At 37.3% G+C, this 20,044-nt stretch overlaps 1 protein-coding gene across 2 annotated transcripts in view; it reads left to right on the top strand.

The window, feature by feature from the left end:
• CLVS2 (clavesin 2) overlaps positions 1–20,044 on the top strand; it is an 88,688-nt gene that overhangs the window by 48,779 nt on the left and 19,865 nt on the right. For both annotated transcript variants that reach the window (XM_060190527.1, XM_007521302.3), the window contains one exon: positions 17,955–18,065. In XM_060190527.1, the coding sequence (XP_060046510.1) occupies positions 17,955–18,065 (111 nt within the window). The remainder of the gene's footprint in view (positions 1–17,954; positions 18,066–20,044) is intronic.

Here is a 20,044-nt window from a genome sequence, read left to right as displayed (position 1 = left end):
TGCAATACATCAAGCCAGTCCATGTTTTGCATTGGGTTCCCCTTTCTGTTCTTGTTTCTTAAGTTCTGCCCATTAGTGAGATCATCTCACATTCATCCTTTTTTTTTTTTTTGGCTTATCTCACTTAAAATATTTCTTTCAAGTTCCATCCGGGATGAAGTGAAAGAAGTGACTTCATCTAATCATTTTTAGTAGCTGCATAGTATTCCATTGTGTGTCTATATACATAGTGCCAACTTAAAAAAAAATCTAAACAAAATTATTTGACTTAAGGGAGGGAAAACTGAAGATGTCTGTGTACCCACAGACATTTGGGCAGAGATGTTTCTAAATCTTTCTCATTCCAATTGCAGACCAAAGGCCCATGTGCGTACTACATTTCTGTGGCAAGATTCAAAGGTAGATGGGAATCTCACTTAGTTATGCAATGGAGAGTGTAAATGCTAATCACAGGAATCTTTTCTCTAGGGTAGTGTGCCATGGTTTATTAACTTGTTGGATCCTACTACCTAAGGAGTTTCCTTATAGGAGGACTTCATATCAAGTTGAAGGAAGATTTCTAGAAAATTCATTCCAATTATTAACATTTGCAACTAAAGTCACAGAAGGCAGAGCAGAAAGAGAGAGACAGAGATAGAGATAGATAGATAGATAGATAGACAGACAGACAGACAGATAGATAAAGCTAGTTCTTCACAGACCATATGAATTTCCTGGTACTTTAACTAGAATCTTTCTGAATTCTGAATTAACTAGTGATAATATGTATCTGTAAGATTTTGTAATAGACACGAGAGTATCAGAGCAAAGTGTTTTAAACATTGGTTTAAAGATTTTTTAAGTTTAAAGTAAATTAATATATATATTTAAATTTTGGAGAGTGTGTAATGATGCAGAGCTGAATCACTGCTTTTTTTCCCCTCTGTTATAAAACATGAGATAGTCGTCCCAGAGTAGCCAACCTAAGGCATTAATTACTCTTGCCACAAACCTTGCAAGATGGTTTCCTCATTAGCGGTGTCTAGTAGAGAGACTGCCTATGCCCTTAGCCTCAGTTGTACTGCCGTTCAGGTGTGTACATTTTTAAATATTTATTTATTTACCCTTTTGTTGCCCTTGTTTTATTGTTGTAGTTATTGATGCCGTCTTTGTTGGACAGGACAGAGAGAAATCAAGAGAGGAGGGGAAGACAGAGAGGGGGAGAGAACTATACCTGCAGACCTGCTTCATGGCCTATGAAGCCACTCCCCTGAAGGTGGGGAGCTGGGGGCTCCATCCAGGATCCTTGAGCTTCGCGCCATGTGCGTTCAACCCTCTGCGTTGTCCCTTGACACCCCCCCCCCCACGCATGTACTTTTTTAAAGGACATGTGCTTGAACATCTTTAGAGCCTCTTAAGCTATCTTTATAATCCACTACCTCAAAATCCATATGGACACCACACAGCCTTGGAAGAAAGTAGTAGAGCTAAAATTATTCTGAAATGTGACTGGAAAACATGTCTACTTCAGTGACCTTTTCTTGCCTCAAGTGAGTCTCTAATACATTGGTCAAGAACTCACACGAGGGAGAAAATGTATTACCACTTTAAAATGTACTTATTACTGTAGCACTTTAATTTTTTTTTTTTTTTAGTCAGGCGATAGCGCAGCAGGTTAAGCGCACGTGGCACAAAGCGCAAGAACCAGCATGAGGATCCGGGTTGGAGCCCTGGCTCCCCACCTGCTAAGGAGTCGCTTCACAGGCAGTGAAGCAGGTCTGCAGGTGTCTATCTTTCTCTCTCCCTCTCTGTCTTAACCTCCTCAATAACTATAAAAATAAAAAACAAGGGCAACAAAAGGGAAAATAAATAAACAAAATTTTAAAAAATGTTTTTTTGATGTATTCGTGAATCTTAATGCTTTGCTCTGTTTCTGCTTTTCTACATTTGCATTCCAGTCTGAGTTATACAAATTTACAATAAGCTCAACAACATGGCCTCCTTGAAATGTTGTCACATTTCCTCTCCTATGTGATCCTTCCCTATTCCAGTTTCTAGTATGCTCATTGAGATCTTTAAAAACTAAGATTAGAAATAGTGTTTTTAGTAATTTCTCATATTCCCTGCTGCACCCAATTATTTGACAAATTAAATAATCTCAAATTTTCCTCCCATTTCTATTTTTTAAAACTATTTATTTGATAGAGACAGCCAGAAATTGAGAGGGAAGGGGTGTGATAGAGAGGGACAGAGACAGAGAGATGCCTGCGACCCTGTTTCACCACTCGTGAAACTTTCCCCCTGCAGGTAGGGACCAGGGGCTTGAATCGGAGTCCTTGCACACTGTGATATGAGTGCTCAACCAGGTATGCCACCATCCGGCCCCCTTTCCGTTTCTAACTTGTGTACCTTGTCATTCTAGAGTGCAAACCTTTATGTGACTTGGATTTAGAACCCCGCTACTTACAAAGTATTAGTAGCTTTGACCTCAGGCCTTCATTTTTAATTTCTCCATACTTGAAATCAGATTAAAGTGTGCTATTTTATCAGTCTCCATCAAACAAAATGGGCAAGTCAAAGCCTAAAATCACTGCTTTTTTTTTTTTAATACCAGGAAATATGCAACATTACCTTTTATCCACCCAACTCAGCTCCCAAGTTTACTGGGACTCTTTTACCACCCTTCACCTTGCCATCTCTCCCCTGGTGCCTAGTGGTGGGCAGCCACAACAGAAGCACTATATCTATATGTCTGTGTCATGTATTACTTGATACTTAGAAAAAAATAATAATCTAGCAAAAATTGTAGATTTTAATTTATCTTTAATTTCTTTTTTAACAAATACTTTAATTTCTTAATAATTATCTTTATTTGATAGAGACAGCCAAATATCAAGAGGGAAGAGGGAGACAGAGAGGAAGAGAGACAGAGAGACACCTTCAGACCTGCTTTACCGCTTGTATAGCTTTTCCCATGTAGGTGGGGACTGGGGGCTTGAACTCAGATCCTTGAGAATTGTAACCTGCATACTCAACTAGGTATGCCACCACCCAGCCCCTATTTTTAATTTCTTGTAAGTTTTTATTATTATTATTGCTTTATAGAATTATAAAATTTCAGAGGTATAATTTCACACCAACATCTGATGGGTATAAGTTACCACAACCTCAACCAAAGTTCTGTGCCCCACTCTCATAACCATCATAGTTCTCACAGAGTTCAAGAAATCATTCAGTTACTTTTATTTTCTAAGTCAATCTAAAAAAAGGCATAAAGTCTCTCCATTAAAGTGGTTACAGCAAAGTCTACATGCTGAAACATCAAACTTCATACTGATCTGTGTATTTCTGCTGCCAGAGTGTTCCTACAGCACAATGGCAATATCCCAGTCTCTTCAACAAGAATGCTGACTGTTAAGATAGACACATTTCTGGAAGACGGTTGGAATGCTGAACACACTCTCAAATTGATTTGGCACCACTACCAAGATTTCTTTACTCTTACTTTCAGTTTCAAATGAACAGTTCAGACAATTGTATCCTAAGGATGAGCCAATCTTCTTATCTCTGATCTTTTTTTTTTTTTTAATTGGGAAAGGAGGGGAAGACAGAAAAGAGGGAGAGAAAGATAGACACCTGCAGACCTGCTTCACCGCCTGTGAAGCGACCACCCTGCAGGTGGGGAGCCAGGGTTCCAACCGGGATCCTTACTCTGGTCTTTGCTCTTTGTGTCACCTGCGCTAAACCCTCTGCGCTACTGCCCAACTCCCCTTATCTCTGATCTTATTGCTACTTCTGGCAGGACACCTTGTACTACCACCACTGCTTTCTCTACAATTACTTAGTAAAGATTCTCATGGACATTATGAGATTAATTCCAAATTCACAGATTTGGGGGAAGTTTTTTCTTCATCATTCCAATTCTTTCCTCCATCTGCTATTCCTTCTCACTTTTAAATGTATAGCTTCTTATGAAAATATCTCTACTTGCTTCAGGTTACATATTCTCTTGACTAGAATATTAAGTCTCCAGGCGAACATTGTGTTTCATTCACATTCAACAAACTTGAGTAGTCTTCAGTAAATATTTGTTAAATTCTTCTGATGCACAGAGTGCTATCTCATAATGTGTGTGATATATGTTCACTTTAGAACATTTGATAAATATGTAAAAGGAACATAAGAAAAATAATCTATTAGTACATTACATTGAGTTATCTAGGATTATATTTTGATGTATGTTTGTGATTTTTTTTAATTTATTTTATTTATTTATTCCCTTTTGTTGCCCTTGTTGTTTTATTGTTGTAGTTATTATTGTTGTTGTCGTTGTTGGATAGGACAGAGAGAAATGGAGAGAGGAGGGGAAGACAGAGAGGAGGAGAGAAAGATAGACACCTGCAGACCTGCTTCACCGCCTGTGAAGCGACTCCCCTGCAGGTGGGGAGCCGGGGTTCGAACCGGGATCCTTATGCCGGTCCTTGTGCTTTGCGCCACCTGCGCTTAACCCGTTGCGCTACAGCCCGACTCCCATGTTTGTGATTTTTATCTTTTATATTCCTGTTGAAGTATAAATAACATTTTAATTGATTGATAGTATATTTTGATTATTACCTGTTATTAAAATATTTTTGAGGTTTTATGTAAATGGTTCCAACATTATGTATGAAAAATGTTATTCACTTTTACTGAAGTGAATTTAAGTTTATTCTACTATTTTTGACATTTTATAGTGTAAAAGTGAAACTAACATTATTGTGCATAGCATTTTCCCCTAATCACTGAGTGAGTTTTTATGAGTGAGTTCTGGGGCCAGTATTAGCATAGTGTTCTGACATTTCTTGGGAATCTTAGAGATGTGATTAATTAATATTCTCTCAATAGAGTATGGTGATTTCTGCTTGCAAAACTCATTACAGTATTGAGTTTCATTATTAAAATCAATCGTGGCTAACTTCATATTCCTAATGTAAGTAAGCAAGAGTGTTTTAAATATAAACATAAGAAATTTTAGTTAATTTGTTTTATAATTTGTTCTTCTCATTTTTTTCTGCTGTTTAATGCCCTCTTGGCAATTTTGAGTATGAGAATGTCAGCATTTTTTAATGTATGTTACTAAAGCAGTTTATAAATCATATGGAAAACCAGCTTTGTTATTGATATACTGACTAGCAGAATAGTGAGACCTTCCATCTACAGCTGACACAGAAATTAAATCTATAAGCCACCAGCTCCAAGACATAGGCTATAAGAAATTACTACTATTTTGATTTAAAGTCAGTTATTTGTTACCCTCCCTATACATTTGGTTTTAACGAAAAGAACTTGACTTAGAAACTATGACGTTTTATAAAGTGGTAGATTGTCTTCTGGGTTCTGTACTACTTGATCAAAATTGGCACATCACAGCTTAGAAAGAGGTATGAAGATAGATTTTTGTTATGTCTTCAGTCTGCTTTGGTCCCCTGCATGTTGCAGTAGCAAAAAACTTACATTAAGCCTCTCATTTTTGTGCTAAGGCTTTATGAATATGTTTTTCTTCAATCTGTTATCAACCTTCTCTAAAAGAAAAAATAACTGGAACTTCCAGATGCATGGCTGTGGAGTAGGAGCTATTTCAGATTGTCTTGATAAATTAGAACACACACACACACACACACACACACACACACTGACCTGAAGACTCAACAAAATACAATCAGGATTTCTTCAGAAACTCACTAAGTTGCTGATGAGTACAGATGTGTGGCCAGTGGGTGGAAAAGAATTGAGGACGAAATACTGCTAATTCAAAAGGCTGTTTTTGGTGACTGTTGGCTCCGAACTAGAAGTGAAGCAGCTGAGCACATAACTTGGGTCTAGAGGAGATCAAGGATAATCTGGTTCATCACCAAAGCTCATTTCTCCAATACCACTAGCTGTCAATTCAATGCTTGACACAATCTGGATTTAGCAACTGGAATATAAGGAAGAGAATTTGGGGTCCACTCCCAATTTGTCCTTTCCTGTTGTATAATCAAAATATATCCCTTTATGAGTCACTGTTTCCTTTCTTCTCTTGTATCTTGTCTAAGCATCCTTATCTTCTCTTATCTCTGTATGCTCTCTTAATCACAAGTGAGTGATTCAATGAAAAATCTACATACAGCTAAAAAGCCCTCAAGGTCTACAGGGAAGGTAAGTCACAGACAAATCCCCTGAAGCAGTTGCCTGCTTTAGCCCAGGGATTGAGGTGAAGCAAACAAAACAAAACAAAACAAAACAGACAAAAATTTTAATATTACAACTGGGAACACTTAAATAACTCACTTATACGCTCAATACAGGTGTGATCAATAGATTGAAAATAGGCAACAGGGGGACCCTTTATGACTCAATAAATTGTACTTAGCATATGAGGGCACCATCTTATTGTTCCAGATATTTACTTCTCTCCTCAATTTGAACAGAAGAGACCCTACCTTTCATCTTCCAGAGGCAGTGGTGTCACCATTAGGATAACAGCATTATCCACTTCCAAGACACACCAAAGATGGCTGGCATCAGGGGTCCAGAAACCAAAGACCAGAGGCTACCTCACATAATACCTGAACAGTGGCACCCAGGACACAGATATCTAAAGTCATTATATATAATGGAAAAATCAAAAACAATTTTTTTTGAAATTAACTAGGATAGAAGCGCAAAAATATTCCATCGAGAAGCAAATAAGAATGACAAAAACATGCAGACAGTAATTGAGGCAATAATCACAGGAGTAAGGAAAGCTCACTGGAAATATATACTAACATGGAGGTGAAAATATCTTCTGGGAAGATGGTGTCAGAGTTAAGAATAGGATTGGAGAGCTGGATCATGGCAGAGTAGCTCCTAAACTTGAAGAAAATATGTAAATACAATTATATGTTTACCACATCAATATGACCCATATATATTCATATTTAGCACAGGAGCCTGTATAACCTCAGAGTCCCTGTCAGTCTGTGTTCACAGTCCATGATCACAGCTGGGAACACTCTATTTTGCACTCATTTCAGTACTAGTTTTGCTTGAGTGGCACAGCAGGATGACCCAACCTCCCTTCAGAAGTGGGACATATTTACCGCTGTTAATTAATTAATTAATTTCCTTTTTTAAGGAATTTATTTATTAATGGGAAATATAGGAGGAGAGAGAAAGAACCAGACATCACTCTGGTACATGTGCTGCTGGGGATTGAACTTAGGACCTCATGCTTGAGAATCCAATGCTTTATCCACTGCACCACCTCCTGGACCACTACCACTGTTAATTTTAAAGTGAGGGTATGCTCCTGAAGAAGTCCACAAGAGAGCTTATACACATTCCTGATGGAAGTGACTAGTGATGGTAGAGACAGGGGTCTATTAAAGGTCTAGGCCCATTGAATATATGGGGGCAATCCAAGATTCCCTGACTAGGGCGATGACTAGGTGATGGGGTGGCCTGGTAGTGACCAAAAAGGTGATGGCCAGTCTCTTGCCCTTTTCTAGCTTTTGTAGTCCCTTCTTTACCTGACAAGCTTGGGCTTTTTCCCAGTTGTTAAAGCACTTAATATCATTTATTGTATCCAGACCAGTGTTAAGTTTATGGGGTCTAGCTTCAATGGAGGAAATATACCTAGGTTCTTAGTGGGGTTTAAGTTAACCTTGAGTTTCACTGCATTTACTTGTTTGATGATTTGAATAAAGGTTGTCATAGAGATCATAATTGTCCTGCTGTTTTAGGATAGATTAGTCAGTATTCTGGTCACATAGTTACAGTGTGCTCCAGTGGGTGTTCCATACACAATAATCTGGTCTCTTTGGTAATCTTATGTATGTGACTGGGATAGAAGGACAAATATTTTTATTGAAAGAGGTATTTTTGCTTATGATTGGAAAATAGAAGTTATTTTCTTCTTCAGTATGTGTGTCCAAAACAAAACAATGGAATAACATTGCATTTTTTTTCTATTGGATGATTTTAAAAAAAAAAGGTTCTTTATTGAGGGATTAATGTTTTATAGTCAACAGTAAATACATAATATTTATTTTTATTTATTTATTTGCATGCATAATATTTCCCAGTTTTCCACATAATAGTATAATCCCCACTAGGTCCTCTGCCACTGTGTTCCAGGATCTGAACTCTTTCCATAACATTGTCTTTTATCTATGGAATCAGAACATAATTGCTATTTACATGTGACCAAGTGAAAGGAATGAATCTATTATTTTTGTAAATATAAACAAATGCCCCATTATCTACATTTTTAAAAACATATGGAAATAATGGTCTGCATTAAGTTTGCATAAGACCACAACATTCTCATTTTTTTTCTTCCAGATTGTTTTTTTAGGGAAATAATGATGTACAGAATAGTCATATAGATACATTTTTTTCTTGTTACTTTATTGTGGGTTTATAGGACAGTTGTTGACACATGGGGATATAATTGTTCATTTCTCCATGACAGGTGTATACAAAACATTCTTGACCCCAACTTAGGTCCTTATCATAACTTCATCATGTACCAGGATCCCAATTCCCTTCATCTTCTCTCATCCTTCTCCCTTATTCTCAAGAGTGCTTTGCTTTGATGCAAGACAGTTCACCCTGTCCAAGTTTTAATTTGTGTTTTCTCCTTCTGTCCTTATTTCTTAAGTTAAAACTGTGAATGGGATCACTGGTATTTGTACTTTTCTTTTTGTTTTATCTCAGTTAATGTAATTCCTTTAAGTTCCATCCAAGATGAGGCATGAGGCAAAGGAGATGACTTTATCATTTGTAATAATGAATTAGTAATTCATTATGCATATAAACCACAACTTCCGTAGCTACTCTTCTGACCTTTGGTAACTACTTCTAAGTGATGTGATATTAGTCATGTGCCATCCTGCAAGAAAAAGGGGTAAACTCCTTGTTGTTCTCTGGATCTGTAGTTTCATAGTCTGCCTTATAAAAACCATATACACCAGAATGTTCTGATTGACCCAAGATGATTCCTTATTATTCTCTGGAATGGAAATTTGAAGATTCTCTCAGTCAAAACAAATGTTGATTGCAGAATTACCAATCCATTACCAATCCAATCCAATTCAATCCAATCCAATCCAACCAGATCATCCTGCCTACAAATGCTGGTGTGAGACCTGCTTTCCTAACAGCATGTATCAACCCATAACTTTACACAATTCTTTAGTTTATTGATGTCTTTTGAGTAATTTGTATGGAGAAAGCATAGTTAAGCTTTCTTTTATTAACTGTAGTTAATTTTGTTTATTATCTGTCTATCATCTATTTAGTAGAGACAGAGAAATCAAGAGGCGTGTGGGAGATAGACACCTGAAGCACTGCTTCAATACTAATGAAACACCCCCCCCCCTCATCAGGAGGGGATCAGGAGCTTGAAAATGCATCCCCACTATCCCCAGACTCCCCAAAGTTCTTCTTTTTATTTATTTTTTTTGTTTTGTTTTCCTTCAGAGCACTGTTTAACTTCAGTTTATGATGGCACAATGGATTGAACCTGGATTTGGGAGCCTCAGGCATGAGAATCTTTTTAGGCTATCTACTTGCTCTTTGATGAATTTTATGAAGGAAATTATAGTGCAAATTCATTCTACTAGGTCATTATCTCTAGTTAATAAAATAAAAGAGGAAATTCTCAGGCAAGAAGAAACTGAAAAAGAACAGAATTAGCCCATATTTATAATAGGAACTGAACTTCACTAAAAAAAAAAAAAAGTGACAGAACAGAAAGAGATTTACTGGGAGTCATGGTCTACTTTAGTTAAAATATTAATGCTCATAGAATGAAAGAAATGGATATTTTTCAAATAGAAATGTCAGAAATTATGTATATTTGTTTTGGGGTAAACTAGATTCTATTGACAGCCCTTAAGAGAAAATGCATGCTTATACACAAATATTCATGACAGACAATTTAAACACTATTTATCATTTTTTCCCTGGAGGTCTTAAATCAGATACTGCAAAACAAGGGTGGAGAACCTTTTTCTTTTTTTTCTGCCAAGGGCCATTTGGATATTTAAAACATCATTCATGGACCATAAAGCAATATTAACTTAAACATTAGCACTCGATGTTACTGTGAAAAAAGCTCCAGATGTCTTATCAGGACCAGACCAAATGATTTTGTGGACCTTGCATATCTAGCAGGTCTAATGTTCCACACCTTGGCTGTAGAATATGCACTGCACATTTTAAGAATCTCTATTTAAAAAGTTAACCTAGAATTGCTTGTACCTTATGTCATATTTATATTTTAATTTTGGATAGTGGCAATTATTTCAAAAAATATTTATACCTCAAAAATTATAATTGTACAGAGGAATTATACATACAATGCTTTATACTAATGGACAATTCATGTATCCTTTTAATCATTCTCCTAAATCCTCCATCAAGGTAGATCTATGCTCTTTAAAACTAATTAAAATTAAGAAATTGTTTCTTAAAGAAACATGAAAATTTATATCTTGTTTAAAGTTCACTTATTAAAGTAGAAAGCATTTCTAAGTGTGATTTTGTAATACATTATGATATTACTTTGAAGTCTGACTTGTAGCCATTAAGGAGAAATAACTAGTCATTATTAAACCTTTCAGTTTTATCTCTTGATTACATAAGCTAGAATATTTATCACCAGAGAAACTAATTTTATAAAATATTAGCTACTACTAGTCATTATTATCTCCCTGCACATCAGAGGAAAAGTTGGTGAAGTTTTGCTTCTATATAGCTCTCTTCATCTAACCAAGTTTCTTTGTTCTTCTTCTTATTATTATTGACTTAATAATAATTGATAAGATTTTAGGATAAGAGGGGTACCATTCCATACAGTTTCCACCAGCAGAGTTCCATATCCTATCCACTCCTTTGGAAACTTTCCTATTCTTTATCCCTCTGGAAGTAGGAACCAAAGATCTTTATGGTGTGCAGAAGGTAGGAGGTCTGGCTTCTGTAATTGCTTCTCCACTGGACCTGGGCATTGGCAGGCCAATTCATACTCCCATCCTGTTTCTATCTTTCCCTAGTGGGGCAGGGCTCTGGAGAGGTGGGGTTCCAGGGCACATTGGTGAGGTCATCTGCCTAGGGAATTCAGGTTGGAGTCATAGTAGCATCTGCAACTGGGTGGCTGAAAAGCATTAAGATATAAAGAACAGGTTGTTTAATAATCAGGAACCTAAAGATAAGAATATAGTAGATGAGATTTTGGGGTTTCTATTTTGGAAGGAAGTCTATTTTAGGTATATTCCAATGGCTCCATGACTATTTCTTTTTGTCCAAGCTTGACAGGTCTTTATTGTAATTCTACCTTAGTAGTAAGAAGATTTAATAATTGACTGCTGTAAGTTAAGAGAATGGGGGGGGGTGGCATACTTTTGAATGTGTATGATTTCAATTTAAATTCTCTTTTTAAAGTATTTTTTATATTTATTTTATATTTAGTTTCCCTTTTGTTGTCCTTGTTGTTTTTCATTGTTGTAGCTATTACTAATGTCGTTGTTGGCTACAACAGAGAGAAATGGAGAGAGGAGGGGAAGACAGAGAGGGGGAGAGAAAGATAGACACCTGCAGACCTGCTTCACTGCTTCACTGCTTCACTGCTTGTGAAGCGACACCCCTGCAGGTGGGGAGCTGGGGGCTCAAACCGGGATCCTTCCATTGGTCCTTGAGCTTTGTGCCACCTGCCCTTAACCTGCTGCACTATTGCCTGACTCCCTCAGTTGAAATTCTTATCTCTGTACAAGGGTCAAGTCCTTTTGCTTTCCAGCTGTGTTCATTTACATATGGCTCATTACCATGAGACATGAACAGAAAAAAGATACCCAATTATCTGGTAATTAAATAGTTTCCTGGTTGTAGCCTCACAATTTGTCTGGAGACACTAGTTAGAACATTTTGGTAAACAGCTGTTTTTCCCTTGTGAAAGAAGTTGAATGACTTGCCTGGATTTGTCTGTCCACTACTAATGAAACTGAATATATGGAATTTCAATTATAGCTCTATTTTTTCTTCAGTTCCATACACAGTGTAGTATGTTTTTGGTAGAGAATGGGTGTAGGGCTTTGGAACTAAGACAGACATGGTTTCTTTCAAGAAATTTAATCTTCCAGAAAATAGTAGGCCTTGTATACAGATAGTTAACACAGTAATCTAGAAAATAAATTAGAGTTACAAGGATAAGACGAAAACACTCTTCATCATGCGAGATTTTTCAAGACTGGACAAATAAATAAATATCAAGGGGAAACTAAACCAAATTTTCTTACAGAGCCAGTAAATGGGGAGAAGTTTCAGTAACAGAAATGGAGAATGACCTTGAAGTGCTCATTAATGGACTGAGCATAGCTAAGGAATGACTCTGAAATTCATATCTATATCTAGACATCTCCAAAAAAATAAAAATCAAAGAGAATATTTACGGTAGAAAAACAAGCAAGAGAAAGTATTCAATGATTGGAGGACAATTATAAAAGGTGCAATGTACATATAACGGTTTGGGGCAAATAATTTAATGACTATTATGCAAAAGACTGTCTCAGACTCTGAAATTCTAGGTTAGGTCCCCTATGATCTCTTTATAAGCCAGAGTAGAGCAGCACTTTGGTTAAAAACAAACATATAAACAAATGCACAGAAAGGAAATAATGATGTGGTGAACAGAGAGAAAACCAAAGAGCCAAACAAGAAAAAGTTTAAAAGTTAGACATTTATATTCAGAAAAAAACTGTAGAAAAAAACTGGGAAGATTAATGGTTGAAGAAAAGGCCCTGACAGTGGAGTATAGTAGGTTTCTATAAGGTTCACAGAGGTAGTGTACCACAGCACATCTGTTTTTCTGGATTAACAACAGTTGCTTGGGACAGGGTGTGGATGTGGGGAGGCATGCAGATTTTGAAGTATCCTTGTGAAGATAACTCTGATAAGTAGTCCTGAATAATTAATGGACCTTGTTTTGTGGTCGTTCATTGAAAGCTTCTTATCTGGTGAACATCCAAAGGAGACACTCTTGTAAAGTTGTAGAGTGAAGGATATATTTGATTAAGATAAACTCCATCCTGGGTTACAACTTCATCAAACACCACAAAGAGAATTTTTATTACACCTAGGAAAAGGAATGAAGGAATCAAACATGAGTCTATCTTTGCTTTTCACTGATGTCTGAAAGGACAGAGTGACATTATATTAGGATTTTAGCCATTGGGGACCAAAGTCCCTATGTTGGAAAAAAAAATGATGGCTTAGTTGAGTTTGAAATGTATTGATTCCTGTCTTGGGGATATGTGGAAATGTACCCTTGTGACAACAGAAATCCTGTGAATCAGCATTTCCTCAACAACATATTGGAGTTGATCTACTTGGTTACAGAGTCAATGTTTTCACTTCCTTTTCCCTCTGTTTCAGCTGTGATTTGTTACTCATCAAGTCATTAAATCACTGAGCTAAGATTCTTGGCTTAATAACTTGTTATTTAGTGTTCTTTCAGTTTTTCTCCAGAAATGTTCATTCAGCAGTACATTTTAAGAAGATATAAAAGAGTGCCATTTTAGTTAGTGTAGTAGGCTAAAAATTCTTAAAGCTATTCCTGTCACGAAACACGAAGGTTTTCAAAAAATCACAGCAAAAATATTTTCAAATGCTTTGTTGACTGTGGGAAACATAAACAAATCCCTTGAGAGCCAAATACACAATCTACTGGAAAAAAATAATGCAAAAGAAAAACAAGGAAAGCCTTGGTGGTATTGGAGGTGAGGTTTGACTACAGAAATCCAGGACCTTAGGGATAGTGAGTTAGAAAAGCAGTAGTGCATAGTACTTGTGAGAGGTTCTATCTTCCATGCCACATGCTTGAGCAGATGAATGTTCTGGTCAAACAACAACAATAACAATGAGGACATTAGAAATTAATATGCTTTGATGTGAGGTAGACATGCATGGAGATATTGAATGTAAATGGGGGACTTACTGTGCAAATCTGCAATTCTTCCAGACAGTAAACTTTTTAAATTAGAGATTTAATATTGATTTATAAAATTGTAAGGTAATAGAGTTATAATTCCATATAGTTCCTAATACCAGATTTCTGTGTTCCATCACCTCCACTGGAACTACAGTAGTTCTCCCAAAATCACCTATACAGGCTGATTCCATAACTATTTATATCTCTATCTCTATCTCTATATTCCCTCTCCCATTTTTTTTTCAACAGTCTTGCCTTCACTTCCTTTCTAGTTCACCCCCCCACCTATTACTACTAGTGTCTTTCATGTTTTCCACTTCTTTCTTGGATAAATGAAACCATGCCCGGCTTCCTGTGATCTTTTCCAAATTTGCTTCCCTTTCATCTATGCTATAAAAACAAGCTTCCTGGTAATCAGTGCTGCAGGTCCTGGTGGAATTGAGGGGACAGAGCCCTCTGCTTTACTTCCCCTATTGTCTAACACTCTGGGAGTATAGACTAGATTGGGGGGGGGTGCTCAGAAGGAGTGAGTTCTGGCTTTTGTAATTGCTTTTCCACTGGAAATGGACATTGGCAGGTGGATCCATACCCTCAGACTTTTTATATCTTTCCATAATGGGTAGGAGTTTGGAGAGGTGAGATTTCAGGAAGCATTGGTGAGGTTATCTGCTCAAGGAATTCAAGATGGGACTATAGTAGTATCAGCAACTTGGTGGCTGAAACGCAATAGGAGGGAAAGCAGGACAAGTCTTTAATAAACAGATATAGAGTAGATGAAAGTAGACAACTTAAGGTGGAAGGAAACTAGGAAGTCTTTTAGGAATGTTCCTAGAAGCCTATGTTTTAATTATCTTTGCTTGAGCTTGATAGTTTGCTGGGCTAGCATGGGGGTACCTCTTCTCAGGTGCATACTCTCTGGATTGGAGAGAAAGAGACCAGAGCCATCCTGGGCTGCTACTCACTCAGTGAAGTGAGAGAGATGACTCAGGAACAGAGCTGGTGGTGGCTAGGCGATTCAATTCTTTATTGATCAGAGAGCCAAGGCTTTTATGAGTCGCACCCAGAAGTGACAAGTTGGAAGCAGAAATGGCTTGACATGGTTTGGAAATGGGCAGAGAAAGGCAAAAAAGAGGGATGGGGAAGATAGGAACTTCCTTAGCAACTGTTACGAGGGTTTCAACTGGTAGGATTAATAATACCCTGCAGGCAGGGAGGGTCTTGAGGGTAGAAAGAAGACAGATCAAAGGAATGGAATGGGTGGGGATCTTTCAGGCAAAACAACAATTATGTAGATAATAAGGGAGCAGGCGATAGTATCAGGAAAGCAGGGTGCTTTGTGAGGCCAGGAGTCTGTTAAGATGAGGTAAATATTGGGGGGTTGTGTCCCTCCTTTCTCGACCTCTCAGTAGAGAGAGACTGACAGGATGGATGTCCCCTCAAATCAAGCCCTGCCAAGCTCAACCACATCCTCACAATTTCCCTACAATAGTTAACATGGGGGCAGACCAGAAATATTGTCTGGGATGATGGCATCATGGTGGACAGTAGAACTAGGAAACAGGATCTGGGCAGAGAGTTGCTTGCAGATTTGAAGGAAATATGTAAATGCAATTAACTGTTTACCACATCAGTCTAACCCAGGGCCCCATATCCATATTTATGTCATGAGCCTGTACAACCTCTAAGTCCCTCTCAGTTTTAGCTCACAGTCTATACTCAAAGCTTGGAACATTCTTGGATTCACTCACTTCTGAATCAGTCTTCCTTGGTGGCAAAGTGGAATGACCCAACCTTCCTTTAGAGAACAGAACAGTCCCTAACATTTTTAGCTTATAATGAGAGTATTGTCCTGAAGAAGTCCACAGACGGGCTTATGATAAGATTCCAAAATGTGTGTGACCAGTGGTGGTACAGGGATCTATTAGAGGTGTAGGTTCATGTTATCTATGGAGTAATCCAAGGATTCCCAGTCCAAGACCCTGGATAATGGGGTAGCCTGATAGTGGCCAAAAAAATAATTTAGGAGCTACTCTCTTCCCTGATCCAGCCTTGTGGTCCTTATTGTAGCCAGGACATCATCTCCCCAGCCAATAACTAGGGTCCCCCTGCATATCAGATTTCAGGCTCTGGGGGGAAAAAAAACTAGTATAGCCACAGGCCCTTTGGAATATAATTAAAATATGCCTACTAGCTACCTACAGAATGGAGACCCCCCCAACTTTTTATTTGCACTACTCCAGCCTTGAGGTTCATGATTAGTCAATAAATTGTTTGGCTTTATATGTTAACTCTCTTTTCAGCCACACCAGGTTCCAGATGCTAGCATGATGCCAATCAGACTTACCTGGACAGACAACCCCACCAATGTGTCCTGGAGCTCTGATTCCCCAGAATCCCACCCCACTAGGGAAAGAGAGAGGCAGGCTGGGAGTATGGACTGACCTGTCAACACTCATGTTCAGCAAGGAAGCAATTACAGAAGCCAGACCTCCCACCTTCTGCAACCCACAATGACCTTGGGTCCATACTCCCAGAGGGTTAAAAAATAGGAAAGCTATCAAGGGAGGGGATAGGATACTGAGTTCTGGTGGTGGGAATTGTGTGGAGTTGTACCCCTCTTATCCTATGGTTTTTGTCAGTGTTTCCTTTTTATGAATAAACAAATAAATACAACCCTTGTTAAGAAGTATGTTGATAATGACAAAACAAAAAATCTGGTAAATGGTAAATGAGTTGTATGACATGAGGGAATCAGTTGATTGTGGTGTACTGTAAATGGTATACTATATAAATTGACAGTAAAAAAAAATACAGTGAGTATAATAAAGTTGTTAAAATAATTGGGTAGAGCATAAAATGAGTTTTTATATTTGACATTACTCACATTCTAGATGACTAGAGTAAAATTTTTAAAAACATTTTAAGTACTTCAATGCAAATACAAATAATTTAAATTATTATTATTATTATTATTATTATTTAGCCTGTGTTTATTATTTCACAACTCTGCAATCCTTTATTTTCTGTAACTGACCTATACTGATTGCTAGTAATTTGCAGGTTTAAAGTATGACATTGCTAAAAATGCTGAAGTTCTTATCAATAACTTATTCTTTTTTGTCATTTGTAAGTTATCTTTGTTTAATTTCCAAATACATTTTATTGATTTGACATTGGTTTATAATATTATAAAATTTGAGGATTATAGCTTGACACACTTTAATATGTGTGTAAGACTAACCCCATGTCCTTCATTATCCTAGAGGCCACCTGAAGTCCACATTGTTTGTCTTTTGGTTTTCCTGCCCCTCTTTCTTTTTTTCCTTTTTAATTTTTTAAAGATTTATTTTACTGTATGTGAGGGGAAGGTATATGGAGGCAAAGAGATAGAGATAGATAGGTAGAGAGAGAGAGAGAGAGAGAGAGAGGTTTTGAAACCAGAGCATCACCACAATACAGCAGGCAAACTGGCATCATTACTAGCTGAGATATATCCAGAGTCACTTGTTTGTTTTCCTATTTCTATAAATATACCGTAGAGCAAGATTTGGAAGGCAACTATGCTCACCACTATACCACCAACGCTCCTAGAGCAAGATTTGAACGGAGATGATCATGACTCCATTATATTCAAATTGCAGTAAAAGTTCTTGACCTTTTTTTTTTTTTTTAAAGACTAACCCTATTCACCACCAACCAAAGTTCCAGGATTAAATTATCAAATTAACTCTAATAACCACTATCACACTTCTGTTGGGTAATCATCAAAGATTAAGAGTTTTTCAGTAGGCTTTTCTTGCAAATTATTTTATTATATACTGGTTATTTCTGTATGACTGTTACCACTTTCACTGTGCTATGTTCCATCTTTATACAAAGATTCTCAAGCTCATAGAATAATGAATTTGTATGCCATATATCCTTTTCCAAACCTACTTAGTATATTAAAGTATGCTTCAATTGTTTTTTCTCTATGTTGTTCTAGGACAGTTTTCCAGCACGATTTGGAGGAATTCATTTTGTCAACCAACCTTGGTATATCCATGCCTTGTATACTGTGATTCGGCCTTTCCTGAAAGAGAAGACTCGGAAAAGGGTATGTCTTTCTTTGTCATATCCTACTCATCTCATTTTATAGATTATAAAGTATAGTATGTGCATTACACTAGCCATAAGATAAAATGTGCTTCTATAATATTTATTATTATTGAATATTATAGAAATTTACAATTATTAAAGATCTTGTGTTTAATTCAGATCAATGTATCTGTGGAAATAAATATTTAACAGCTAGCTTTCCCACAACATAATAGAGTATTTCAGTAGGTTCATATTTTAAAACCTTAATTTAAAAGTATAAAAATTATAGGAGACCGGGTGGTGATGCACCTCATTGAGTACACATGTTACATTGCTCAAGGATCCAGGTTCATGACCCTGGTCCCCACTTGCAAGCAGAAAGTTTCATGAGCAGAGAAGCACTGCTACTGGTGTCTCTTTTGATTTCTCTTCTTCCCTACTTCTCTCTTCTCCTTCGATTTCTTCTCCCTGCTCCATTTTTTAATGTTTTATTTTTTAATTAGTGATTTAATATTGATTTATAAGATTGTAAGGGGCATAACTATAATAGAAGTATAATTTCATACAGTTCCTCTCACCAGACTTCTGTGTCCCATCCCCTACATTGGAAACTTCTCTATGGTTTTTCCCGCAGGGAATTTGGGCCAAAATTCTTTTTTTGGGTGCACAGGTGTAAATTATGACTTCTGTAATTGCTTCTCTGCTGGACATAAATGTTGGCAGGTCGAACCATACCCCCAGCCTGTTTCTATCTCCTAGTAGAGTGGGGCTCTGGAGAGGTGAGGTTCCAGTAAGCATTGGTAAGGTCATTGCCCAGGGAAGTCAAGATGTAACTTGGTGGCAGAAAGGCAGTAGGAGGGAAAGCAGGACAAAATATTTAATAAACAGGAACCATAAAGAAGGAATAGAGCAGATGAAAGTAGGCAACTTAGGGTGGAAGCAAGCCAGGAAGTCTGTTTTAGGAATGATTCTAGGAGCCTATGTTTTAATAATCTTTGCTTCAACTTGATAGCTAACATGGGGGTGGACAAGAAATATTGTTTGGGAAGATGGTGTCAGAATTGAGAGTAGAACAAGGAAGCAGGATCTGGGCAGAGAGTTAATTGCAAACTGGAAGAAGACATAAATATAATTACTTGTTTACCATGATGATCTAATCTGGGGCTCATATCCATGTTTATCACAGGAGTCCGCACAGCCTCTGAGTCTCTATAAGACTGAGCTCATAGTTGATATTCACAGCTGGAAACATGCCAGGCTGCTAGTCTTCCATAAGTGGCAGAGTAAGATAACCCAGCTTCACTTTGGGATGTGGGGCAGTCACTAACATTGCTATCTCATAGTGATGGTGAGGTCTTAAGAAGCTTATAAAAGGGCTTATCATGATGTTCCCAATGGTGTGACCAGTGATGGTAGAGAGGGTGATATACTAGAGGTCTAGGCTCATTTCATCTATGGGGGAATCCAAGAATTCCTTGTCTAAGATTCTAAGTGATGGGCTGGCCTGATTGTGGCAATAGGTCATCATTAAGTGAACCAGTCTCTTGCCCTTACCCAGAGTTTGTAGTCAATTCTTCATCTGACAACCTTAGGCTTTCTCCCAATTAAAGTGTTGCGTGTCCTTTGTTGTGTCCAAACCAGTAACAGATTTATGAGAGCTGGCTTTAAGTTAGGAAGTGAAGAGATCTAGACTTATTTAGTGGGTCTTAGTTAGCCTCAGTTTTTTTTTTTTCTGAATTTACTTGTTTGATGATTCTAACAAAGGTTATCATAGGGAAAATAGTTGCCCTTTATTAAATATACATAATTTATCCAGTATAACTCTTGACCAGTTGTATAGTGTTTCTTCTGAAGCTTATTGCAGAGTAACAATTATGCTGATTTTCTGTCAGAAGAGATTAACAGAAATGGAAGAATATTTATTATTTTATTCCTTTTGTATGCTTTATGACATGTAAGGATATCTGCAAATAACAGCATCTTAGAAACTGACAG

The sequence above is a fragment of the Erinaceus europaeus genome, chromosome 4, assembly GCF_950295315.1.
Source record: "Erinaceus europaeus chromosome 4, mEriEur2.1, whole genome shotgun sequence".
NCBI lineage: Eukaryota > Metazoa > Chordata > Mammalia > Eulipotyphla > Erinaceidae > Erinaceus > Erinaceus europaeus.
The sequence above is the reverse complement of the archived record's forward strand: the minus strand, read 5'-3'. Positions and strand labels throughout refer to the sequence as shown.